This window comes from Zosterops lateralis (genome assembly GCF_965231275.1).
Source record: "Zosterops lateralis genome assembly, chromosome: 33".
NCBI classification, from domain to species: Eukaryota; Metazoa; Chordata; class Aves; order Passeriformes; family Zosteropidae; genus Zosterops; species Zosterops lateralis.
In genome coordinates, this window is record NC_139793.1 from 4,658,684 (window position 1) to 4,685,399 (window position 26,716).

General features: G+C 54.0%; 1 protein-coding gene and 1 long non-coding RNA gene across 2 annotated transcripts; one reads left to right on the forward strand and one right to left on the reverse strand.

Moving 5' to 3' along the window:
* Positions 1-194: 194 nt before the first annotated feature.
* On the forward strand, positions 195-26,410 carry PLCB3 (phospholipase C beta 3; the record flags this gene model as incomplete). The annotated part of the gene is made up of 34 exons (XM_083881266.1): positions 195-560; positions 2,063-2,140; positions 3,412-3,480; positions 4,136-4,276; positions 5,028-5,107; positions 5,897-5,950; positions 6,094-6,169; positions 6,925-7,025; positions 8,306-8,472; positions 9,783-9,929; positions 10,902-11,059; positions 11,892-11,974; positions 12,809-12,893; positions 13,884-13,992; positions 14,325-14,378; positions 15,131-15,201; positions 15,566-15,583; positions 15,685-15,763; positions 16,298-16,382; positions 17,027-17,151; positions 18,375-18,529; positions 19,348-19,509; positions 19,938-20,037; positions 20,235-20,339; positions 21,014-21,105; positions 21,688-21,799; positions 21,899-21,934; positions 22,553-22,685; positions 23,235-23,325; positions 23,829-23,905; positions 24,348-24,428; positions 25,002-25,059; positions 25,522-25,608; positions 25,997-26,410. 34 exons carry the CDS (start codon positions 195-197, stop codon positions 26,084-26,086), a joined length of 3,525 nt encoding a protein of 1,174 aa, XP_083737392.1. The 3' UTR covers positions 26,087-26,410.
* Positions 17,961-18,355, reverse strand: LOC310921130. The gene is made up of 3 exons (XR_014592088.1): positions 18,315-18,355; positions 18,099-18,135; positions 17,961-18,056 (listed from the first exon to the last, which is right to left on the reverse strand). It is a non-coding gene; the product is annotated as an uncharacterized lncRNA (long non-coding RNA).
* Positions 26,411-26,716: the final 306 nt, after the last annotated feature.

Here is a 26,716-nt window from a genome sequence, read left to right on the forward strand (position 1 = left end):
TTGGCCCCGCCCCCTTCAGAAACAGCCCCGCCCCGTTTATTTGCGGTTACTCCCCTCTAAGCCCCGCCCATTTCCGGTCCATTCCCCACGGCCCCGCCCCTCCGGCCGCACCCAATGAGACCCCGCCCCTTTGATGATTGACAGGCCCCGGGCGGGCCACGCCCTTCCCTCGGCCCCGCCCCGTCCCGGCAGCGATGGCGGCGCCGCTCCCGGAGCCGAACCGGGACCCGAACCGGGACTCGAACCCGGGGCCGGGACCGGAACAGAGAGCGGGGCAGAGAGCGGGGCCGGGGCCGGGGCAGAGCCGGGAACAGAGAGCGGGCCGGGGGGACCCGGGTTCGAGTCCCGCTCCGGGCGCGGCTCCGGGCTCTGTCCGCGCTCCCGGTTCTGGTCCCGGTTCGGGTCCCGGTTCGGGTCCCGGTTCGGGTCCGGGCTCTGTCCGCGCTCCCGGTGCCGGTTCTGGTCCTGTCCCGGTGCCGGTTCGGGCCCCGCTCCCGCTGGAGCCGCCGCGGGTCCCGGAGCTGCTGGTGCGGGGCAGCAAATTCATCCGCTGGGAGGAGGTGAGAGCGGGCCGGGACCGACCCCAGACCCACCCCGAACCCACCCCGAACCCACCCCGAACCCACCCCAGACCCACCCCAGACCCACCCCGAACCCACCCCGAACCCACCCCGAACCCACCCCGAACCCACCCCGAACCCAACCCTGAACCCACCCCGGGACCCCCGGACCGACCCGGGACCCGGAATCGAACCCGCGACCCCCGGGACTGACCCCGGAGCGACCCCGGGCCGACCCCTGAGCCCCGGAGCGAACCGGGACCGGCCCCAAACTCCCCCCGGGACCCTCCGAGTGACCCCAAAAGTTTTAGAGAGACCCGAAAACCGCCCGGGACCCCCAAAATCCACCTAAATCTACCTGGAACCCCCAAAATCCCCCTAAATTCACCCCAAATCCCCCCAAATCCCTTCGTGGTCCCCAAAATCTCCCCTAAATCCACTCGGGACCCCCCAAAACCACCCGAGATCACCCAAAATCCCCCCCCAAACCACCTGGGACCCCCAAAATTCCCCCAAATCCCCCCGGGACCCCCAAAGTCCCCCCCAAATCTACCCGGGATCCCCCTCAATCCACCTGGGACCCCCCAAAATATCCCCAAATTCCACCCGAGAGCCCAAAATCCCCCTGGGACCCCCAAAATCTCCCCTAAGTCACCCCGGGATCCCCCAAAAAACCACCCGAGACCCCCCAAATCCACTCAAAATCCCCCTAGGACCCCCAAAATCCCCCCAGGATCCCCCAAAAAACACCCGGGACCCCCAAAATCTCCCAAATGTCCTCGGGACCCCCCAAAATCTCCCCAAAAACCACCCGGGATCTCCTAAAAAAACCACTTGGGACCCCCCAAATCCCCCCAAAATCCCCCCGGGACCCCCCAAACCCCCCCAGTTCTCACCCCACCCCCTCCCTGTCCCCCTCCCCCCCCCCGTGTCCCCATTTCCCGCCCTGGCCCCGATTTTGGGGCCGGAAATTGGGAATTTGGGTCTCGCACCCCCCAAATCCCCTCGGGGAGCCCCAAATCTCCCCAAATCCCCCCCAAATTCCCCAAATTCCCCCCAAATCTCCTCTCCAGGATTTGGGGCGCGGCCCCTCCCCCACCCCGGGAATTTATGGGGGGACAAAGTCCTGGGGGAGGGGCGGCCCCTCCTCCCCTCCCCCCCAATGGGGTTTTTGGGGGTCCTGGGGGGAGTTGGGGGGTCCTGGGGGGGAATTGGGGGTTCAGGAGATTTTAGGGGGTCCTGGGTTTTTTTGGGGGGTCCTGGAGGGGAATTGGGGGGTCCTGAGGGGGGTTTTGAGGGGCTTTGGGGGGGATTTTGGGGGGTTTTGGGAAGGTTTTTTGGGGGTTCGGGATGTTTTGGGGGGTCTCAGGGTGAGTTTTGGGTGGTTTTGGGGGGTCCTGGGGGTATTTGGGGGTCCCAGGGTGGGTTTTGGGGGGTCCCAGGCTGTTTTTGGGGGTCCCAGGCTGTCTTTGGGGGGTCTCAGTCGGTGTTTGCCCCCCCAGGACCCCCCCAGCCACACCCCGGTGACGCTGAGGGTCGACCCCAACGGATTCTTCCTCTACTGGACGGGCCCGAGCGCGGTGAGAGCCCCAAATGACCCAAAATCACCCCAAAATCACCCCAAAAGTGCCCCAAAACCAGCCCAAAAATGGCCCAAAATTGCCCCAAAATTACCCCAAAAACGGCCCAAAAATGGCCCAAAATTGCCCCAAAAACGGCCCCAAAAATGCCCCAAAATTACCCAGAAAATGCCCGAAAAATGATCCCAAAATGACCCCAAAAATGGTCCCAAAATTCCCCCAAAATGCCCTGAAAACACCCAAAAAATTACCCCCAAAATGGTCCCAAAATGACCCAAAAATGACCCAAAAAATGCTCCGAAACGTCCCCAAAACTGCCCCAAAATGATCCCAAAAATGACCCCAAAACAACCCAAATCCGGATCCCAAAATTCCCCAAAAATTGACCCAAAATGACCCCGGAACTGACGCCAAAAATAACCCCAAAAATGCCTTAAAATGACCCAAAAATAACCCCAAAAATCGCCTCAAAAATACCCCAAAAATACCCCAAAAATAACTCCCTAAAAGCCACAAAATTACCCCAAAAATGACCCCAAAAATGACCCCAAAAAATGCCCCAAAAAATGACCCAAAAATTCCCCAAAAATTGACCCCAAATGACCCCGGAGTGACCCCAACCCCCCCGGGCGGGTTTTGGGGCCTTTTTGGGGAATTTTGGGAATTTTGGGTCTCCGGGGGAGGGGGGGGGAGGGGCGGGGGGGGGAGGGGCCGGAGCGGTTCCCACGCCCCTCCCCCACCGGAAACGGGCCCGCCCCTCCCCCACCCGGAACCGCCCAAATTGGGGGGTCCCGGGCCCGAATTTGGGGTCCCAGACCCATTTTTGGGGTCTCTGATCCAATTTTTAGGGTCCCTCTCCCCAAATTTGGGGTCTCTTATCTAATTTTTGGGGTCCCAATCCCAATTTTGGGGTCCCAGACCCGGATTTTGGGGTCCCAGATCCGTTTTTGGGGTCCCAGACCCATTTTTGGGGTCCCCAATCCCATTTTTGGGGTCCCTGACCCATTTTTGAAGTCCCCAGACCCAATTTTGGGTCCCCGATGCCAATTTTGGGGTCCCCTGACCCATTTTTAGGGTCCCTGACCCAATTTTGGGGTCTCTGATCCCATTTTTGGGGGTCCCTGACCCATTTTTGGGGTCCCAGCCCCATTTTTGGGGTCCCCGATGCCAATTTTGGGGTCCCCTGACCCATTTTTGGGGGTCCCTGACCCATTTTTGGGGGTCCCTGAGCCGTTTTTGGGGGTCCCTGAGCCGTTTTTGGGGTCCCCCAGGAGGTGGAGCTGTTGGACATTTGCAGCGTCTGCGACACTCGGACGGGACGTTTCGCCCGCGCCCCAAAGGTGGGAAATTTGGGGGGATTTGGGGGATTTTTTGGGGATTTTGGGAGGATTTTTAAGGGGATTTTTAGAGGGATTTTAAGGGGAATTTTTTTGGTTTTTTGGGGATTTTTTAGGGGGGATTTGGGGGGATTTTGGGGGGATTTTTAGAGGGATTTTAAGGGGGACTTTTTGGGTTTTTTTGGGATTTTTTAGGGGGGATTTTTTTTTGGATTTTTTGGGGATTTTAAGGGAGATCTTTTCGGGTTTTTGGGGGGGTTTGGGGGGATTTTTTTTTTTTTTGATGATTTTTAGGGGGATTTTTTTGGGTTTTTTTGGGGAGATTTTGGGGGGATTTTTAGGGAGGTTTTGGGAGGATTTTCTGGGGATTTTTTGGGGTTTTTTTGGAGAGGAGTTTGAGGGATTTTTGGGGGGATCTTGGGTCTGTTTTGGGTGTATTTTGGGGCAGTTTTGGGTGTATTTTGGGGCAGTTTTTGGTGATTTTTTGCCCGTTTTCGATGGTTTTCTCCCCATTTCTCCCCCCAGGACCCCCAGGCCCGGCCGTGCTCAGTTTCGGGGTCCCGGGGGGTCTCTGGGGGTATTTTGGGGCAGTTTTGGGTGATTTTGGGGCAGTTTTTGGTGATTTTTTGCCCAGTTTTGATGATTTTTCTCTCCCCAGGACCCCCAGGCCCGGGCCGTGCTCAGTTTCGGGGTCCCCGGGGGGCCCCCCCAGCAGAGGCTCCTCAGCGTCGTCCACGGCCCCGACCCCGTCAACGTCGCCTTCCTCAACCTGGTGGCCGTGGAGGAGGGGGAGGCCCAGGTGGGCACCCCTGGGGGGGTCTGGGGGGTTTGGGGGAATTTTGGGGAATTTTTGGGAATTTTTGGGATTTTTTGGGAATTTTTGGGGATTTTTTGGGGGGAATTTTTGGGGATTTTTGGGGTTTTTTTGGGATTTTTTTTTATTTTTAGGGGGATTTTTGGGAAAATTTTGGGATTTTTTTTTGTTTTTTTGGGGGGGATTTTTGGAGGATTTCAGGGAGGATTTTGGGGGGATTTGGGAGGATTTTGGGGAGGGTTTTGGAGGGATTTTTTTTTGGATTTTTTAGGAGGATTTTTGGGGGAATTTTTAGGAGGATTTTTTGGGTGATTTTTGGGGGAATTTTCGGGGGGTTTAGGAGGATTTGGGGGAGATTCTTTGGGGATTTTTAGGGAAATTTTTGGGAGTATTTTGGGAGGATTTTCAGGGGAATTTTTGGGGTTTTTTTTGGGTGGATTTTTAGGGGTGTTTTTAGGAGGATTTTTGGGATTTTGGCGGGTAAATTTTGGGAGGTTTGGGGGGTATTTTTAGCGGGTTTTTGGAAGGGTTTTTTTGGGTGTTTTTGTGGAGATTTTGGGGTTTTTTTTGGGAGGATTTTGAGGGGAATTTGGGGGGATTTTTGGGGTCATTTTGGGGAGATTTTTAGGAGGATTTTGGGGGGATTTTGGGGAGATTTTGGGGGGATTTTGGGGGGATTTTGGGGGGATTTTGGGGGGATTTTGGGGGTTTTATGGTCCCATTTCTGGGTGTGCAGGTCTGGGCTGAGGAGCTTTTCCGTCTGGCCACGAACATCCTGGCCCGGAACCCGTCCAGGAACACCCTCCTGAGGAAGGCGTGGGTGCCCCAAACCGCCCCAAAAACACCCTGAAACCGCCCCAAAACTGCCCCAAAAATCACCCCAAAACTGCCCCAAAACTGCCCCAAAAACACCCCAAAACTGCCCCAAAACAGCCCCAAAAACTGACCCAAAACTGCCCCAAAACTGCCCCAAAACTGCCCCAAAACTGCCCCAAAACTGCCCCAAAATCAGCCCCAAATCACCCAAAATCCCCCCAAATCCCTCCAAAAATCCCCCCAAAATCCTCCCAAAAAACCCCAAAAACTCCACAAAAAAACCCCCCAAAAAAATCACCAGAAAATCCCCCCAAACCTCCCTAAAAAAATCCCCAAAATTCCTCCCTAAACCCCCCAAAAATCCAAAAAAACCCTCCCAAAAAATTCCCCGCAAAAAGCCCCCTAAAAATTCCCCAAAAAATCCTCCCAAATCTTCCTAAAACCCTCCAAAATCCCCCAAAAATCCCCTTAAAAATCCCCCCAAAAAACCCAAATAATCCCCCTAAAAATCCCCCCAAAAATCCTCCAAAATCCCCCAAAATCCCCCAAAAATCCCCTCAAAAATTTCCCCCCAAAAATCCCCCAAATTCCCCCCAAATTCCCCCCAAAAATCCCCCAAAATCCCCTTAAAAAATCCCCTTAAAAAACCCAAATAATCCCCCTAAAAATCCCCCCAAAAATCCTCCTGACCCCCCCAAATCCTCCCCCAAAATTCCCCGAAAATCCCCCAAAATGCCCAAATTCCCCCAAAATCCCCAAAATCCCCCAAATTCTCCCCAACCCCCCCAGGCACACGAAGCTGACTCTGCAGCTGAACTCGGACGGGAAAATTCCGGTCAAAAAGTGAGAAAAAAAACTCCAAAAAATTCATTTTTTTTTTTTAAATTTCCCCCCTTAAACAAAATCCCCCAAATCTTGGGGACCCCTCCCCGAATTTGGGGCGACCCCAGACCCAAATTTTGGGTTTTTTGGGGTTTTTTTTGCAGCATTTTGAGGATGTTCTCGGCCGACAAGAAACGGGCGGAGACGGCGCTGGAGTCGTGCGGCCTCGGCTGGACACGGGTGGGGACCCCAAAAATATCGGGGTGACAAAATTTGGGGAGGCCAAAATTCGGGCAGCACGAAATTCGGGACCCCAAAAAATCGGGGATCCCAAAGAAATCAGGGATGCCAAAATTCTGGGGGTTTTTTTTAATTTTTGTGGTGATTTTTTTTTTTTTTTTTTTTTTTTTTTTTAGGTGAATTGGGGGTTTTTTTGGGGGGGATTTTTTTTTTTTTTTTTTTTTAGTTTTTGAGGTGCTTTTGGGTTTGGGGGTTTTTTTTTAGGTTTTTTTTTAGGTGATTTTTTGGGGTTTTTTGATTTTTTTTTGAAGGGGGGTTTGGGGGTTTTTTTTTGAGGTAATTTTGGATTTTTTTGGAGGATTTTTGAGGGGTTTTATTGATTTTTTTGAGCTGATTTTGTGTATTTTTTGAGGGGGATTTTTTTTTGGTTTTTTTAATTTTTATGGTGATTTTTGGGGTTTTGTGGGGTTTTTTTGGGAGAGCTTTTTTGTGGGTTTTTTTGAGGTGATTTTGGAGTTTTTTTGGGGGGAGTTTGAGGGATTTTTTTTCAGTTTTTTGAGGTGATTTTTGGGTTTTTTTGGGGTTTTTTTGGGAGGGTTTTGGGGTTTATTTTGATTTTTTGAGGTGATTTTTGGGGGTTTTTTGGGGTTTTTTTGGGAATTTTTTTGAGGTGATTTTTAGGGTTTTTTTGGGTGGGTTTTGGGGTGTTTTTTTTGATTTTTCACGGTGAATTTTGGTGTTTTTGGGGTCCCCAGGACGCCGCCATCCCCCCGGAGCTTTTCCCCTTCGAGACCTTTTGGCGTTTCCTGAACAAACTTTGCCTGAGGCCGGAGCTGGACAAGATCCTGCTGGAGATGTGAGACCCTGAAACCCCCAAAATACCCCAAAAAAACCCCCAAAATACCCCAAAATCACCCACAAAAAACCCCCAAAAATCCCTACAAAAAAATTCCCCGAAATCCCAAAAAAAACCCCAAAAAATCCCCCCAAAAAACCCCAAAATCACCCCCAAAAAAACCCCAAAAATCTCCACAAAAAAAATCCCCGAAATCCCAAAAAAAATCCACAAAAAATCCCCCCAAAAAACCCCAAAATCCCTTCCAAAAAAACCCAAAATCCCCCGCAAAAAAACCCAAAAATCCCTGAAAAAAAAACTCCAAAAATTCCCCCCAAAATACCCCCAAATCCCCCCCAAAACACCCCAAAAAAACCCCCATAAAAACCCCAAAATACCCCCCAAATACCCCCAAAATCACCCACAAAAAAACCCCAAAAATCTCCACAAAAAATTCCCCAAAATCCCCAAAAAATCCCCCCCAAATCACCCCCAAAATACCCCCAAAAAAACCCAAAATACCCCCAAAATCTTTGCAAAAAAACCCAAAAATCCCTGCAAAAAAATTCCCCCAAAATCCAAAAAAAAAAATCCCCCCTAAAAATCCCCAAATCACCTGCAAAAAAACCCCAAAAAAACTCCAAAAATCACCTCAAAAAACTGAAAAAAAACCCACCCCAAAACCCACTCAAAAAAAAATCCCCAAAATCACCTAAAAAAACCAAAAAAATCCCCGCAAAAAATTCCCCTTAAATCCCCAAAAATCTCCCCCAAAATCCCCCCAAATCCCCCTAAAAAAACCACAAAAATCCTCCAAAAATGGATGATTTTGGGCCGGTTTTGGGGTGATTTTTTGGTTGATTTTGGGGTGATTTTGGGGATGACTTTGGGTGAATTTGGGGTAATTTTTGGGCTGATTTTAGGGGTGATTTTTGGGTGGCTTTGGGCTGATTTTTGGGATGAATTTGGGCTGATTTTTGGGGTGGTTTTGGGGCAGTTTTTGGAGCAGTTTTGGGGCAGATTTGGGGTAATTCTGGGTAATTTTTGGGTTGTTTTTTTCCCCAGAGGAGCCTCAGGCAAACCCTACGTGACCCGGGAGGTGTTTGGGGCAGTTTTGGGGTGTTTTAATTGGATTTTTGGGGTGTTTCAATTGGATTTTGGGTTGTTTTAATTGGATTTTTTGGGGTTTTCCAGTGGAGCCTCAGGCAAGCCGTAAGTGACGCGGGTTTTGTTGGATTTTGGGGTGATTTTGGGTAATTTTTGGGGCAGTTTTGGCTGATTTTGGGGTGTTTTTTCCCCAGAGGAGCCTCAGGCAAGCCGTACGTGACGCGGGAGCAGCTCCGGGAGTTCATCAATTCCCGTCAGAGGGACCCGAGGCTGAACGAGGTTCTGTTCCCCCCCCTGGGCCCCGAGGGCGCCCAGGCCCTGATCGACCTCTACGAACCCAACAGGACCTTCAGGGAGAAGGGTACGGGAAATCTGGGGTGAATTACGGGGATTTTGGGGTGAATTACGGGGATTTTGGGACATTTGGGGTGGTTTGGGGTGGTTTTTGGGGCTCCTGTTCCCCCCCAAGAGAGCCCAGGCCCTGATGGACCTCTACGAACCCAACAGGACCTTTAGAGAGAAAGGTACAGGAAATTTGGGATGAATTATGGGGATTTTGGGGTGAATTCTGGGGATTTTGGGTGAATTTGGGGTGGTTTGGGGTGGTTTTTGGGGCTCCAAAGGGAGCCCAGGCCCTGATCGACCTCTACGAACCCAACAGGACCTTTAGAGAGAAAGGTACAGGAAATCTGGAGTGAATTTTGGGGAGTTTGGGGTGAAATCCGGGGATTTTGGGACATTTGGGGTGAATTTGGGTGATTTTAGGGTGGTTTGGGGGTTAATTTTGGGATGATTTTTGGGGAGGTTTTAGAGTTTATTTTGGGATGACTTTGGGGGTTTATTTTAGGGTGAATTTTTGGGTTTTGGGTCTCCAGGTCAGCTTTCCATGGAGGGATTTTGGGGTGGTTTTGGTGTGACTTTTGGGGTTAATTTTGGGGTAATTTTTGGGATTTTTGGGTCCCCAGGGCAGCTCTCCACCGAGGAGGGGTTCTGGGGATGATTTTGGGGTGGTTCTGAGGTTTATTTTGGGGTGATTTTGGGGTAATTTTGGGGTGATTTTGGGGTCCCCAGGTCAGCTGTCCACCGAGGGGTTCTGGGGTCTATTTTGGGATAATTTGGGGTTTATTTTGGGCTGATTTTGGGGTTTATTTTGAGATAATTTCTGGGGTTTTTGGGTCCCAGGGCAGCTCTCCACCGAGAGGTTCTGGGGGTAATTTTGGGGTGGTTCTGGGGCTGATTTTGGGGTTTATTTTGGGGTGATTTTTGGGGTTTTTGGGTCCCCAGGGCAGCTCTCCACCGAGGGGTTCTGGGGATGATTTTGGGGTGGTTCTGAGGTTTATTTTGGGCTGATTTTGGGGTTAATTTTGGGGTGATTTTGGGGTCCCCAGGTCAGCTGTCCACCGAGGGGTTCTGGGGTCTATTTTGGGATAATTTGGGGTTTATTTTGGGCTGATTTTGGGGTTAATTTTGAGATAATTTCTGGGGTTTTTGGGTCCCAGGGCAGCTCTCCACCGAGGGGTTCTGGGGCTGATTTTGGGGTTAATTTTGGGGTGATTTTGGGGTGATTTTGGGGTCCCCAGGGCAGCTCTCCACCGAGGGGTTCTGGGGATGATTTTGGGGTGGTTCTGAGGTTTATTTTGGGGTGATTTTTGGGGTTTTTGGGGTCCCCAGGGCAGCTCTCCACCGAGGGGTTCTGGCGGTTCCTGGGCGGGGACGAGAACGGGATCGTCCCCCCCGAGACTTTGGGGCTGCACCAGGACATGACGCAGCCCCTGAGCAGCTACTTCATCAACTCCTCGCACAACACCTACCTGACAGGTGAGAGCCCCAAAAATACCCCAAAAATATCCTAAAAACCCCCAAAAATACCCCAAAAATACCCCTGAAATCATCAACTCCTCGCACAACACCTACCTGACAGGTGAGGGCCCCAAAAATACCCCAAAAATATCCTAAAAACCCCCCAAAATACCCCAAAAATACCCCTGAAATCATCAACTCCTCGCACAACACCTACCTGACGGGTGAGAGCCCCAAAAATACCCCAAAAATATCCCAAAAACACCCCAAAATACCCCTGAAACCATCGACTCCTCCCACAATACCCACCTGACAGGTGAGAACCCCAAAAATACCCCAAAAATATCCTAAAAACCCCCAAAATCCATCCCAAAATACCCCCCAAACCATCAACTCCTCGCACAACACCTCCCTGACGGGTGAGAGCCCCAAAACCAGCCCAAAAACAGCCCAAAATACCCCAAAAACCCCAAAAATCCATCCCAAAATACCCCCCAAACCATCAGCTCCTTGCACAACACCTCCCTGACAGGTGAGGGCCCCAAAAATACTCCAAATAACCCCAAAAAACCTCAAAAAATCTCCCAAAAAAACCCCCAAACCCGACCCCAAACCCCTGTGGGGTCTCTGGGGTGGTTTTGGGGCTCAACCCCAAAGATTTGGGGTCTCCGGGTGGGGTTTGGGGGCGGAAATTGGGATTTTTTGGGTTGGGATCGGGGATTTTTGGGGTTTTTTTGGGGTTTCTCTATTTCGGCCGTTTCTGATTGGATTTTTTTGGGTTTTTTATTCCTTTTGGGGTTTCCCCTGATCCCAAATCCCCCAGCCGGGCTCTCCTGGGCCGGGATGTCCCACCAGCTGCTGCTCGGGGTGGGATTTTTGGGGCGGAAATTGGGATTTTGGGGTTTTTTTTTTTGGGATTTCTCTATTTCGGATGTTTCTAATGGGATTTTAATGGGGTTTTTTTCCATTTTTGGGGTTTCCCTGGCCCAGCCGGGCAGCTGACGGGCCCCTCCTCGGCCGAGATGTACCGGCAGGTGCTGCTCAGGGGGTGTCGGTGTGTGGAGCTGGACTGCTGGAGGGGCCGCCCCCCCGAGGAGGAGCCGCTGGTGACACATGGGTTCACCATGACCACGGAGATCCCCTTCAAGGTGACCCCAAACCACCCCAAAACTGACCCCAAAACCTGCCCCAGGACCCCAAAACTGACCCAAAACCCCCCCTGAAACCCCCAGACCCACGGCTTCACCATGACCACGGAGGTTCCCTTCAAGGTGACCCCAAACCACCCCAAAACCTGCCCCAGGACCCCAAAACTGACCCCAAAAACCCCAAAACTGACCCCAAAACCAGCCCCAAAACCCCCAGACCCACGGCTTCACCCTGACCACGGAAATACCCTTCAAGGTGACCTAAAACTGATCCTAAAACCTCAAAATCGACCCCAAAATCCATCCCCAAACCCCCAAAACTGACCCCAAAACTGACCCCGAAACCCCCACACCCACGGCTTCACCATGACCACCGAGATCCCCTTCAAGGTGACCCCAAACCACCCCAAAACCTGCCCCAGGACCCCCAAATCCATCCCAAAACCCCCAGACCCACGGCTTCACCATGACCACGGAGGTTCCCTTCAAGGTGACCCAAAAACCCCAAAATTGACCCCAAAACCCCAAGGAAATCCCTAAATTCCGCCCCCCCCCCCCCGCCCCTGGGTTTTTGGGGTCCCCAGGTGAGTTTTGGGGTCTGTTGTTGTGGTTTTGGGGTTGATTTTTGTGGTCTCTGTGTGATTTTGGGGTCCCTGGCTGGTTTTGGGGTCCCTGTGTGGTTTTGGGGTTGGTTTTGGGGGTTCTGGGGCTGATTTTGGGCTGATTTTGGGGTGTTTTGGGGTTTATTGGGGTCTCTGTGTGGTTTTGGGGGTTCTGGGGCTGATTTTGGGCTGATTTTGGGGTGTTTTGGGGTGTTTTTTGGGGGTCCCAGGAGGTGATCGAGGCCATCGCCGAAAGCGCCTTCAAGACGTCGCCGTTCCCGGTGATCCTGAGCTTCGAGAACCACGTGGACTCGTGAGCCACAGACCCCAAAACTGACCCTAAAGAGTCCTAAAACACCCCAAAATATCCCCAAAAATACCCCCGAAACACACACAAAACACACACAAAAATACTCGAAAATACCCCAAAAACACACACAAAAATACACCAAAAATACCCCCCAAAACATCCCCAAAAATACCCCCAAAATACCCCAAAACCCGACTCCAAAACACGCCAAAAACACCCCAAAACCAGCCCAAAAATACCCCAAAATATGCCAAAAGTACCCCAAAAACTACCCCAAATCTGCCCCAAAAACCACCCCAAAACATCCCAAAAATGCCTCCAAAAACATGCGCAAAACACCCCAAAAAATACCCCAAATCCACTCCAGAAACTGCCCCAAAATCACCCAAAATATCCCCAAAACACCCCCAAAAAATCCCCAAAAAATCCCCAAAAACATCCCCAAAATACCCCCCAAAACAGCCCCAAAACAGCCCCAAAACTACCCCAAAAAATACCTCAAAAAACACCCCAAATCCACTCCAGAAACCGCCCCAAAATCACCTCAAAATCCCCCAAACCATCCCGAAAATACCCCAAAAACACCCGAAAAACACCATTTTTGGGTTTTGGGGTCGTTTTTGGGTTTTGGGGTCAGTTTTTGGGGTTTTTCGGGGCGTTGTTTTCAGTTTTGGGGTTGGTTTTTGGGGTTTCGGGGTTGGGTTTGGTGGTTTTGGGGGTTTTTTGGGGCGTTATTTTCAGTTTTGGGGTCAGTTTGGGGTTTTTTGGGGCGTTATTTTCAGTTTTGGGGTCAGTTTTGGGGTCCCGGCCTCCCCCAGACCCCAAATTCCCCTTCAGGGCGCGACAACAGGCGAAAATGGCCGAGTACTGCCGGAGCCTCCTCGGGGCCGCGCTGCTCACCGAGCCCCTGGAGAAATACCCCGTGGGTCCGGGGGGAAAACGGGGGATTTGGGGTGAAAAATGGGGATTTCGGGCAAATCTGGGGGGTTTGGGGTGAATCCAGGGGGGTTTGGGGTGAGAAATGGGGGATTTGGGGTGAAAAACGGGGATTTTGGGGTGAAAATGGGGAATTTGGGGGTGAAAAATGGAGAATTTGGGGTGAAAAATGGGGATTTCAGGCAAATCTGGGGGGTTTGGGGTGAAAAACAGGGAATTTGGGGTGAAAAATGGAGAGTTTGGGGTGAAAAATGGGGAATTTGGGGAATTCCGGGAGGGTTTGGGGGGGAAAATGGGGATTTTGGGGTGAAAAATGGGGATTTCGGGCAAATCTGGGGGATTTTGGGGTTTTTGGGGGGTCAGAGAGGGATCTGGGTGGAATTTGGGGATTTCTGGGGGGTTTTGATGGGTTTTTTGGGCTGATTTTGGAGGATTTTGGCCCAGCTGGAGCCGGGGAGTTTTGGGGGGAATTTTGAGTTGAATTTTGGGTTTAATTTTGGGATGTTTGGGTTAATTTTGGGGTGATTTTTTGGGTAATTTTGTTGCAGCTGAAGCCGAGGGTTTTGCAGGATGTTTTGTGGGATTTTTGGGTTAATTTTGGGTGTTTTTGGCCCAGCTGGAGCCGGGGGGTTTTGAGGTGGATTTGGGGTGATTTTTGGGTTGATTTTGGTTAATTTTGGGTTAATTTTGGGTTAATTTCGGTGTTTTCTGGCCCGGCTGGACCCGGGGGGTTTTGCGGGATGTTTTCTGGGATTTTTGGGTTAATTTTGGTTTAATTTTGGGTGTTTCTGGCCCAGCTGGAGCCGGGGGTTTTGCAGGGGGTTTTTGCTGATTTTGGGTTAATTTTGGGTTAATTTTGGGTTAATTTTGTTGGGTTTTGGCCCAGCTGGAGCCGGGGGGTTTTGGGGTGGATTTGGGCTGATTTTTGGGTTAATTCGGGTTAATTTTGGGTTAATTTCGGTGTTTTCTGGCCCAGCTGGAGCCCGGGGTGCCCCTGCCCAGCCCCCAGGAGCTGCTGGGCCGGATCCTCATCAAGAACAAGAAACGGCGCCCGGGGGGGGCCCCGGCCCGGCCCAAACCCAGCGGTAAAACCCCCCAAAAATACCCTAAAAACACCCCAAAATACCCCTAAAAATCCCCTAAAACCCCCCCAAAAAAACCCCTAAAAACACCCCAAAAATCCCCTAAAACCCCCCCAAAAAACCCCCTAAAAACACCCCAAAAATCCCCTAAAACCCCCCCAAAAAACCCCCTAAAAACACCCCAAAAATCCCCTAAAACCCCCCCAAAAAACCCCCTAAAAACACCCCAAAAATCCCCTAAAAACACCCCAAAATACCCTCTAAAAATCCCCCAAATCCCCCCAAATTCCCCCCCCTGGATTTTGGGGTCCCCCTGACCCCCCCGTCCCCCCCAGGCCCCCCCGAGTTTGGGGTCCCCAACGGGGACGAGCGACCCCGGAGGTCCCTGGGTGAGTTTGGGGCCAATTCGGGGAATTTTGGGGGTTTTTTGGGGGGTTTGGGGGTTCTGGGGGAGATTTTGGGGAGATTTTGGGATGATTTTGATGTTTTGGGGGTGATTTTGGTGCAGTTTTTGTGTTCCAGGAGGAATTTTGGGGGGGTTTGGGGGGTGGTTTGGGGGTCCTGAGAATGATTTTGGAGGTTCTGGGGGAGATTTTGGGATGGATTTGAGGGAAATTTGGGGGTCAGGGGGAAATTGGGGGTGCTGGGGGTGATTTTGGGGTGTTTTTTGGGGCTTTTTGGGTGGTTTGGGGTCGTTTGGAGGTAATTTTGGGGGGTTTTGGGTTGTTCTGGGGTTTTTTTTCTGTGTTTTGGTTGTTCTGGGGTGATTTTGGGGCGTTTTTTGGGTCCCAGGAGGAATTTTGGGGGTTTTTGGGGCAGGTTTGGGGTCCTGGGGGTGATTTTGGTAGAGAGTAAAAAATTTTGGGTTATTTTGGGTTATTTTGGGGTGTTTTGGGTTATTTTGGGTTAATTTTGGGTGTTTTTTGGGTTATTTTGGGTGTTTTTTGGCTATTTTGGGTTATTTTGGGGTAATTTTGGGTGATTTTGGGTGTTTTTGGGTTATTTTTGGGTGTTTTGGGTTATTTTGGGTGATTTTGGGGTAATTTTGGCTGTTTTTGGGTGATTTTGGGGTGTTTTCGGGTGATTTTGGGTTATTTTTGGGTGTTTTTTGGGTTATTTTGGGGTGTTTTGGGGCCCCCAGAGCGCGAGGCCGACAGTGAGGAGGAGGAGGACGAGGAGCCCCTGGAGATGAAGAAACCGACCACGGACGAGGTTTGGGGGAATTTGGGGATATTTTGGGGGATTTTGGGGGTTTCCAGGGGATTTTGGGGATTTTTTGGGGCAATTTTGAGGGGATTTTTTTGGGGGATTTTTAGGGAGATTTTTTGGGGAGTTTGAGGGATTTTTGGGGGGATTTTTTCGGGGGGATTTTTAGGGAGATTTTTTGGGGGTTGGGGAGGATTTTTGGGGGGGATTTTTTTGGGGATTTTTGTGGAATTTTGGGCGGTTTTGAGGTGATTTTGGGATATTTTGGGGTTGTTTTGGAGGTGTTTGGGTTGTTTTGGGGGTTTTTTTGGGGTGATTTTGGGTATTTTGGGGTGATTTTGGGACATTTTTGGGATATTTTGCCCCCCAGGGCACGGCGGGCTGCGAGGTCAAGGCCCCAAGGCCATTTTGGGATATTTTTGGGGTGATTTTGGGTATTTTTGGGGATAATTTGGGATATTTTGCCCCCAGGGCACGGCGGGGTGCGAGGTCAAGGCCACCGAGGCCATTTCCAACCTGGTCACCTACATCGAGCCCGTCAAGTTCAAATCCTTCCAGGCGGCCCAGAGTGAGACTGGGGGGGATTCGGGGGGTTCGGGGCAATTTGGGGGAATTTGGGGGTAAATTTGGGGGAATTCGGATTAATTTGGGGGGAATTTGTGGGGATTTTGGGGGTTTTAGGGAATTTGGGTGAACTTGGGGGGAATTTTGGGGGGAATTTGGGGGGAAACTTTGGGGGAATTTGGGGGAGAATTTTGGGATGATTTTTGGGCAATTTGGAGGAAATTTGGGGGGATTTGGGGCTGAATTTGGGGTCAGTTTTGAGGCTCTTTTGGGGGAATTTGGGGAAACTTTGGGGGATTTCGGGCAATTTGGGGCAATTTTGGGGTGATTTGGGGGAATTCAGGGGGAAATTGGGGAAAATTTGGGGCAATTCAGGGGCAATTTGGGGTTTTTGGGGCTGAATTTGGGTATTTTGGGTCCGAATTTGGGGAGATTTTGGGGTTATTTTTGGGGGAGTTTTGGGGCTTGGGGCTCTGGGTGTTTTTGGGGTGAATTTTGGGGTTTTTGGGGTGAATTTTGGGTGTTTTGGGGCCCCCAGGGCGCAACAGGAGCTTCGAGATGTCGTCGTTTGTGGAGACCAAGGGGCTGGAGCAGCTCACCAAGAGCCCCCTCGAGTTCGTCCAGTATCCCAATTTTGGGGGATTTGGGACCTTTTGGGGATTTTGGGACTTCTTGGGGATTTTTGGGGATTTTTGGATTTTTTGGGGCATTTTTGGAAATTTTTTGGGCCATTTTGGGGCATTTGGGGGGAAATTTTGGGGAATTTTTTGGGACTTTTTTGGGGCATTTTTGGGGGGATTTTTGGGGAATATTTTGGGGGCTTTTGGAGAATATTTTTGGGGCACTTTTGAATTTTTTTTGGAGCATTTTGGGGTGTTTGGGGGCATTTTTTTTTTTGATTTTGGGGCCTTTTTGGGGACTTTTTGGGGACTTATTGAGGACTTTCTGGGGATTTTTTTGGAGCATTTGGGGGGATTTTTGGGGAATATTTTGGAGAGGTTTTTTTGGGACTTTTGGGGGATTTTGTGGTGGATTTTGGGGCCTTTTGGAGTGGATCTTTTTGGGGATTTGGGGTTTTTGGGGGTTCCCAGGTGTGCCCAGGTTGAGCCAGGTGTGACAGGGGAGGTTTGGGGGTTTCTGGGGGTATTTTGGGGCGGATTTTGGTGGTTTTGGGGTGAATTTTGGGGGGTTTTGAGCGGATTTTTTGGGGGATTCGGGGATTGGGGGGTCCCAGGTGTGCCCAGGTGAGCCCTTGACCTGCCCACAGGTACAACACCCGCCAGCTGAGCCGGGTGTACCCCAAGGGGACTCGGGTGGACTCGTCCAATTTCCACCCGCAGCTGTTCTGGAACGCCGGGGTGCAAATGGCCGCGCTCAACTTCCAGAGCCCCGGTGGGGACACCTGGGGACACCTGGGGATACCTGGGGACACCTGGGGATACCTGGGGATACCTGGGGACACACCTGGGACACCTGGGGACACCTGGGGATACCTGGGGACACACCTGGGGATACCTGGGGACACACCTGGGACACACCTGGGGACACCTGGGGATACCTGGGGATACACCTGGGGACACACCTGGGACACCTGGGGACACACCTGGGACACCTGGGGACACACCTGGGGACACCTGGGGATACCTGGGGACACACCTGGGACACCTGGGGACACACCTGGGGATACCTGGGGATACACCTGGGACACCTGGGGATACCTGGGGACACACCTGGGGATACCTGGGGACACCTAGAGACACCTGGGGATACCTGGGGGGCACCTGGGGACACACCTGGGGACACACCTGGGGCACCAAAATACACCTGGGGATACCAAAATACACCTGGGGATACTGGGGACACACCTGGGGATACCTGGGGACACACTTGGGGACACCAAAACACACCTGGGGACACACCTGGGGGACACCTGGGGACACCTAGAGACACCTGGGGATACACCTGGGGACACAGAAATACACCTGGGACAGCTGGGACACACCTGGGTTCAGCTGGGGACGCAGAAATATACCTGGGGATACACATCAGGGCACCTGGGGGACATGGGGACACGCCTGGGGACACCAAGATACACCTGGGGATACACCTGGGACAGCTGGGAGGACCTGGGACACACCTGGGGACACACCTGGGGACACCTGGGGCTACAGAAATACAGCTGGGACAGACAGCTGGGGACAGCTGAGACACACCTGGGGACACACCTGCAGGGACCTGAGGGAACCTGGGGACAGCTGTGACACACTAGAGCTCATCTGTCCCCACCTGTCCCTCACCTGTGACACACCTGTCCCTGTCCTCACCTGTCCCTGTCTCACCTGTGACACACCTGTGACACACCTGTCCCTATCTCACCTGTCCCTTACCTGTGTCTCACCTGTCTCACCTGTGCAGACGTGCCCCTGCAGCTGAACCTGTCCCTGTTCGAGGCCAACGCCTCCTCGGGTTACCTGGACACACCTGTCCCTGTCTCACCTGTCCCTTACCTGTGTCTCACCTGTCCCTGTCTCACCTGTGACACACCTGTGACACACCTGTCCCTGTCTCACCTGTCCCTTACCTGTGTCTCACCTGTCCCTGTCTCACCTGTGCAGACGTGCCCCTGCAGCTGAACCTGTCCCTGTTTGAGGCCAACGCCTCCTCGGGTTACCTGCTCAAGCCGGAGCCGCTGCGGCGCCCGGGACGGGCCTTCGACCCCTTCAGCGAGGGGCGGCTGGACGGGATCGTGGCCAACACCCTCAGCGTGCAGGTGAGCCCCAAAAAACACACCTGGGGGCACCCAAAACACACCTGGGGACACCTCGGGACACCTGGGGGCACCTGGAGACACCTGGGGACACCTGGGGGCAGCTGGGGACACCTGGGGACACCTGAGCACCCAAAAAACACACCTGGGGACACCTAAAACACACCTGGGACACACCTGGGGACACCTGGAGACACCTGGGGGAACCTGGGGACACCTGGGGGCAGCTGGGGACACACCTGGGGACACCTGGGCACCCAAAACACACACCTGGGGACACCTGGGGACACCTGAGGCCACTGAAAACACACCTGGGGACACCTGGGGGAACCTGGGACACACCTGGGGACACCTGGGCACCCAAAAAAGACACCTGGGCACCCCAAATGATACATGTGGGCACACCTGGGAACACCCCCAAAACACACCTGAATGTCCCCAAAACACACCTGAGCACCCCCAAACACACCTGGGAACCCCCAAAAACACACCTGGGTGTCCCCAAAAACACCTGTGGGATTTCATGGGCTTTTTTGTGGGATTTTGGGGTATTTTTATGGGGATTTTTTTGTTTCTGGGGTTTTTGGGGTGCCCCGTTCAGGATTTGGGGTCGGTTTTGGGGTTTTTGGGGTCCCCCAGGTGCTCTCGGGGCAGTTCCTGAGCGACAGGTGCTGTGGGGTTTGGGGGCGGTTTTTGGGGGCAGTTTTTGGGGTATTTCTGTGGGATTTTGGGGTAGGTTTTGGGGTTTGGGGGGGGTTTGGGGTATTTGGGGTGCCCCGTTCAGGATCTGGGCTCAGTTTTGTGGTTTTTGGGGTCCCCAGGTGCTCTCGGGGCAGTTCCTGACCGACCGGCGCTGCGGGGTGTTCGTGGAGCTGGAGGTGTTCGGGCTCCCCGTGGACACGCGGCGCCGGCTCCGCACCCGGAGCTGCCAAGGGAACCCCTTCAACCCCGTCTGGGACGAGGAGCCGCTGGTGCTGCACGAGGTGGGGGGCTGGGGGGGCCGGGGGGGACTGGGGGGGACTGGGGGGAAAAAACCCGGCGGGTTTGGGGTGAGAAATGGAGATTTTGGGGTGAAAAATGGAGATTTTGGGGTGGAAAATGGCACCGGGAGGGATAAAAATGGGAGTTTTGGGGTCAGAAATGGGACTGGGACAAACTGGGATGGACTGGGACAAACTGGGAGGGATGAACCGGCAGGTTTTGGGGTGTCCCAGGTATCCCCAGCTGTCCCCAGGTGTCTCAGGTGTGTCTCACCTGTCCCCAGGGATGTCCCAGGTGTGTCCCAGGTATCCCCAGGTGTGTCTCAGGTGTGTCTCACCTGTCCCCAGGTGTGTCCCCAGGTGTCCCAGGTGTCTCAGGTGTGTCCCAGGTATCCCCAGGTGTGTCTCAGGTGTGTCTCACCTGTCCCCAGGTGGTGTTCCCGGCTCTGGCCTCTCTCCGTGTCGCCGCCTACGAGGAGGGGGGGCGGCTCCTGGGGCAGAGGGTCCTGCCCGTGGCCACCCTGCGCTCAGGTGAGGCTGGGCAGGTGTGGGGACAGGTGAGGGGACAGGGGAGGGGACAGGGGAGGGGACAGGGACAGCCCTGCGCTCAGGTGAGGCTGGGCAGGTGTGGGGACAGGTGAGGGTTTGGGGGGTCCTGGGGGGGTCCATTTCCAGCCCCACCCCCCATTTGGGGTCCCATTTGGGGTCCCTCATCTCCGCCCCCCCAGGTTATCACTACGTTCCCCTGCGCAGCGACACCAACCAGCCCCTGCTGCTGCCGGCGCTGCTGCTGCTCACACAGGTGGCCGACCACGTACCTGTGGGGCACCAAGGTATGAGTGACACACCTGGACACACCTGGGATACACCTGGGATACACCTGGGACACACCTGGGGACATCTGGGACACACCTGGGAGGGTAAAACACACCTGGGACACACCTGGGACACACCTGGAGACATCTGGGACACACCTGGGATACACCTGGGACACACCTGGGAGGGTAAAACACACCTGGGACACACCCGGGCACACCTGGAGGCCACACCCAACCCCTGCTGCTCACACAGGTGGTTGATCACGTACCTGTGGGGCACCAAGGTAACACCTGGGGGATAAAAGACACCTGGGACACACCTGGGGACACCTGGGACACACCTGGGAACACACCTGGGGGGGTAAAACACACCTGGGGACACACCTGGGAACACACCTGGGGGGGTAAAACACACCTGGGACACACCTGAGGGGGTGAAACACACACCAGGGGTATTTTCTGTGTTTTTTGGGGGGTCTCTCCCCATTTTCGGGGCCCCCCAATCACCCCAAATTTGGGGTTTTTCCTCCCATTTTTTGGCTTGTTTTTCCCCATTTTTGTCTTTTTTTCCCCCATTTTTTGGGTTCTTTCCCCCCATTTTTTGGGGACTCTCTCCCCGTTTCTTGGGGACTCTCTCCCCGTTTTCGGGGCCCCCCAATCACCCCAAATTTGTTTTTTTTTCCCCCCAGATTACGCCGAGGCCCTGAGCAACCCCATCCTGCACCTGTCCCGGCTGGAGCAGCGACAGCGGCGCCTCCGGGCCCTGATGGGGGACCCCGAGGTGGGACCCCAGAACGCGGGGGGGACCCCAAAACCCCGGGGGGACCCCAAAAACAGATTTGGGGATTTTGGGGGGGATTTGGGATTTATTTGAGGGTATTAAAGGGGTTTTGGGGGGGAAATTTTGCGGGTTTTTGGGGGTTTTTTGGGATTTTTTGAGGTTTTTTGGGGACTTTTGGGGGATTTTGGGGTTTTTTTGGGAGGGAATTTTATGGGTTTTTTGGGGGAAATTTGGTGGGGTTTGGGGTGGATTTTGGTGGGTTTTTGGGGGTAATTTGGGGGTTTTGGGGAAATTTGGGGATTTGGGGGAGGGATTTTGAGGTTTTTTTGGGGGGGATTTGGGAGTTTTTTTTGGGGGGTTCCCTGAGGTGGGGCTGGGGGGGCCTCGGGGAGGGATTTTGGGGGAAATTCCCGATTTTGAGGGGAAATTTCTGGGATTTTGGGGGGACTTGGGGGTTCCCAAAAATTTGGGGGGTCCCTGGAGGTCGGGGGGGGGTCTGGGTGAGGGGTTTGGGGGTTCCCAGGTGATTTTTGGGGGCCTCCCAGGTGGTTTTTGGGTCCCCTGACCCCCCTGTCCCCCCAGGACGCCCCCGAGGGGCCCCGGCAGAGCCCGGGGGGGTCCCGGCCTTTGGGGGGCCCCTCCCCCCCCCCCGAGCCCCGCGCCCCTCCCCCCCCCGGCCCCGCCCCCAGCCCAGGTAAGTGCGGGGGGGGGGGAGGGGAGGGGGGACCCCAAATTTTGGGGGGAAAACCCAAATCTGCTGATTTTGGGGTGTCCCCCCCTCCCCCCCCCCCAGGGCAGCGAAACGACATCATCGCCAGCGTCCTCACAGGTAACCCCAAAACTGCCCAAAACTGCCCAAAACACCCCAAAACACCCCAAAAAACCCAAAAAAGTCCACAAACCCCCCCCAAAACCCCCAAAAATACAACAAAATACCTCAAAACACCCCAAAATACCCAAAAAATACCCCAAAAAAAACAAAAAAACCCAAATCCCCCCCCCAAAAAAAACAAATCCCCCCCAAAAAATCCCCAAAACCCCCAAATCTCCCCAAAACAGCCTCCAAAACCCCCCAACTACTCCCCCCAAAAAAACCCCAAGAATCCTGCAAAACAATCCCCCCAAAAAACCCAAAAAAATCCTCCAAAAACCCCAAAATCGGGGCTCACACCTGGCCCAGGTGAGCCCGGGGTGGGGACTGGGGGGGTTTGGGGATTTTGGGGATATTTGGGGGTTTTTGGGGGGATTTTTGGGTGGTTTTGGGGGTCCCAGAGGTGACTTTGAGGTGAGTCTGGGGGTTTTGGGAGGACTTTGGGCTGATTTTGGGGTGATTTAGGATGATTTTGGGGTGATTTGGGCTGATTTTGGGGTGATTTGGGGGTTTTTGGGGTCCCAGAGTTGATTTTGGGCTGATTTTGGGATGATTTTGGGGGTTTTTGGTGCCCAGAGGTGTCCCCCGAGCCCCTGGAGGCGCTGAGGCAGCACCGGGGGTACCTGAAGCTGCTCAAGAGGCACCGACGGGACCTGGAGCGGCTCCGCAAGAAACACCTGCGGGGGCTGCTGGCCCTGCACCGGAACAGGTGAGAATAAAATACCCCAAAATACCCCAAAAACTGCCCCAAAAACTGCCAAAAAATACCCCCAAAACACCTGAGGGGCCTCCTGGCCCTGCACAGGAACAGGTGAGCCCAAAAACCCCCCAAAACCCCCCAAAATACCCCACAAACTGCCCAAAAACCCCCCAAACACCTGCGGGGGCTGCTGGCCCTGCACAGGAACAGGTGAGCCTGAAACTGACCCCAAAAACCCCCCAAAATACCCCAAAAATACCCCAAAACTGCCCCAGAAGTGCCGTAAACCAACAGATTTGGGATTTCCCCAATTTCGGTGGTTTTTTCCCAAATTCTGGGTTTTTTTCCCCCAAATTCCGGGTTTTTTTCCCCCCAATTTCGGGGATTTTTACCAAATTTTTTGGGGATTTTTCCCCCCAATTTCTGGGTTTTTTTTCCCCCAATTCCGGGTTTTTTTCCCCCAATTTCTGGGGTTTTTTCCCCCAAATTCCGGGTTTTTTTCCCCCCAATTTCGGGACTTTTTCCCAAATTTGTGTTTTTTCTCCCCAATGGGCCCAGCGGGGGCGTGGCCGGGGCGGGGCCGCTGCTGCAGCTGCGGGAGGAGCAACAACAGCTGGAGCTGGGGCGGAGACGGGAACAGCTGCGGGAGGTACCGGGGGCTGGGGGACTGGGGGGACTGGGATAAACTGGGATAGACTGGGAGGGACTGGGGGGAAAAACCCGGCTGTTTTGGGGTGAGAAATGGAGATTTTGGGGTGAAAAATGGCACTGGGAGGGACAAAAATGGGAGTTTTGGGGTCAGAAATGGGACTGGGATAAACTGGGATAAACTGGGATGGACTGGGAGGGACTGGGGGGAAAAATCCCGGCAGGTTTGGGGGTAAAAAAAGGCGATTTTGGGGACAAAAAATGGGAAGTTTGGGGATAAAAATGGCCCTGGGGGAGACTGGGATAAACTGGGACAAACTGGGACAAACTGGGACAAACTGGGACAAACTGGGTTAAACTGGGATGGACTGGGAGGGACTGGGGGGAAAAACCTGGCTGTTTTGGGGTAAAAAACGGCGATTTTGGGGATAAAAGGGGATGGAAACGGCGCTGGGAGGGTCCGGACTGGTCCATACTGGTTTATACTGGTCCGTACTGGGGCAGGCCCAGCAGCGGCTCCAGCAGGTGGCGCTCGAGGCTCAACAGGCCCAACTGAAACGGCTCCGACAGACCAGTGAGAGGTACCGGGATTGACTGGGGGGACTGGGGGGGACTGGGGGGACTGGGAGGGGACTGGGAGGGACTGGGGGGGACTGGGATTAACTGGGATGGGACTGGGAGTTACTGGGAGTGAATGGGAGTGACTGGGAGGGCGCTGCAGTTCCCAAAGTGGCCACAAGGGGGAGACACTGGGAGTTAATTGGGAGGGACTGGAGGGGACTGGGATAAACTGGGATAAACTGGGAGGGGTTTGGGGTATTTTTGTGTCCCAGGGCGGGTCTGGGACAGTTTTTTTGGGTCGATTTTGGGGGTTTTGGGGGTAAATTTTGGGAGATTTCGGGTGATTTTGGGGTCTCAGGGCTGTTTTGGGGTCCCAGGACAGTTTTTGGGGTGGATTTTGGTGTTTTTGGGGTGGATTTTGGGGGTTTTTGGGGTTGATTTTGGTGTTTTTTGGGTCCCCAGGGAGAAGAAGGAGCTGCAGAAGATCCTGGACAGGAAACGGAGCAGCAGCATCAGCCTGGCCCGGGGCGGGGCCCAGGGGGGGTACGGGGGGCCTGGGGGGATTTGGGGGATTTTGGAGATTCCAGGAATATCTGGGACGTACAGGAGGGTCCCTGGGCAGGTTTGGGGGGAAATTTTGGGGGTCCCTGGGGGGGTTTTGGGGATCCCAGGGGGGATTTTGGGGGAAATTTGGGAAGTCCTGGGGGAGTTTTGGGGTTTGGGGGTGTCTGGGGGGGAGTCTGGGTTTGGGGTGGGGTCTGGGGGTGCTGCCCCGCCCCTCCTTGGCCCCGCCCCATTGACCGCACCCCATTGACTCCGCCTCTCATTTACTCCACCCAAATTGACCACGCCCTCATTGACCACACCCCCCATTGACCCCACCCATTTGACCTCGCCCCAACTGTCCACACCCTCATTGACCACACCCCTATTTTGGCCCCGCCCTTTTGGATCCGCCCCTCATTGATCACATCCCCATTGACCACGCCCCCTCTGCCCCCGCCCTCATTGGCCCCGCCCCTCGCTGACCCCGCCCTCGCTGACCACACCCCCTCTGGCCCTGCCCCTGGCTGACCACGCCCTGACTGACCACGCCCCCTCTGGCCCCGCCCCCAGGGAGCTGCCCGAGATCAACCGGCGCCACATCAACGAGTCGGTGACGTCGATCCGCAGGGTGAGGGACCAGAAACACCCAAAACTGACCAAAACAGCCCAAAATGGCCCCAAAAATACCCCAAAACCAGCCAAAACCAACCCAAAACGGCCCCAAAAACAGCCAACCCCTTTTTGGGGTCCCCAAGTTGGGTTTTTGGGGTGCTGACCCGATTTTGGGGTCCCTGGGCTGTTTTTCAGGGTTTTGGGGTCCCATTTTTGGGGCCCTGACCCATTTCTGGGCATTTTGGGGTCCCTGGGTCATTTTTGGGATCCTGACCCAATTTTGGGGTTTTGGGGTCCTATTTTTTGGGTTCCTGGGCTGTTTTTGGGGTCCCCGGGTCAGGTTTTTGGGGTCCCTGACCCGTTTTTGGGGTCCCTGATCCCATTTTCGTGTCCCCTGACCCAATTTTGGGGTCCCTGACACATTTTCGTGCCCCCTGACCCCGTTCCGTGCCCCCTGACCCGTTTTTGGGGTCCCCAGCTGGAGGAGGCCCAGCGGCGCCGGGAGCTGCGGCTGCGGGAGGAGCATCGGGGGGTCCTGGAGCAGATCCGGGACCTGGAGCCGCGGGTAGGGGACCCCAAAATGGGGGGAGGGGATGTGAGGGGGGTCTCAGGGGGGTTTTGGGGGAGATTTGGGGTTCCCAGCGGGATTTTGGGGTCCCAGGGGGGAATTGGTGGGTCCTGGGGAGATTTTGGGGGGTTTGGGGGATTTTGGGGGTGATTTTCGGGATCCTGGGGTGGTTTGGGGGTTTTGGGGGGTCTCGGGTGGATTCTGGGGGGTCCTGGGGGGGTTGGGAGTTCCCAGGGGAATTTTGGGGTCTCATGGGGGATTTGGGGGAGTCCTGGAGGGTTTTGGGGGGTCCCGGGAGGATTTTTGGAGTCCCAGGGTGGAGTTTGGGGTTCCCAAGGGGTTTTTGGGGGTCCCATCTCTGATTTCGGGGTCTCTCCCCCCGCAGCTGCTGCAGGAGCTGGAACAGGAACTTGGGGGGTCCCGAACCCCCAAAACCCCCCCGGGGCCCCCCCCGGGCGACTCCACCCCCCTCTGACCCCCCTGGGGGGCGGGGACCCCAAAATCCTCCCCCGACCCCCCAAAAATCGAGATTTGGGGGGTCCCTAAACTGGGGGGGGGACGGGGGACCCCTCGGTGCCTTTTGGGGAATTTTGGGGGTGTCCCCCCCTCAATTTGACCCCCCCGTGATTTGGGGGGGTCTGGGGGGGGTCTCAAAGGGCTCCCCCCGAATTTTGGGGACCCCTCTCCCAATTTCTGAGACCACTAAAGGGGGGGGGTCTCTCACCCTCCCCCACCCTCCCCCCCTCCCCAAATTTTGTGGTTTTTTTTTTTTGGGGGGCGGGGTCGCTGCTTTTGGACACTCCTGACCACGTTTTGCCTCCCCCTCCCCAAATTTTGGGGGGTCCCCCCCCCTTTGTTTGTACAATAAGAGACTTTTATTCTTCTATGGAGACGCTTCTTTTGGGGGGATTTTGGGGGGAATTTGGGGGGTTTAGGGGGGATTTTGGGGGGATTTTGGATTTTTCTCACCCCTTCCCATTTTTTTTAGGGGGGAACCCTCATTTCCGCCCCCTCCCCAATTTCCCCCCCCCATTTACCCCCGGGGGGGATGAAAATCCCTCGATTTAACCCCAAAAAACAAAAACACACACAAAAAAATTTTTCA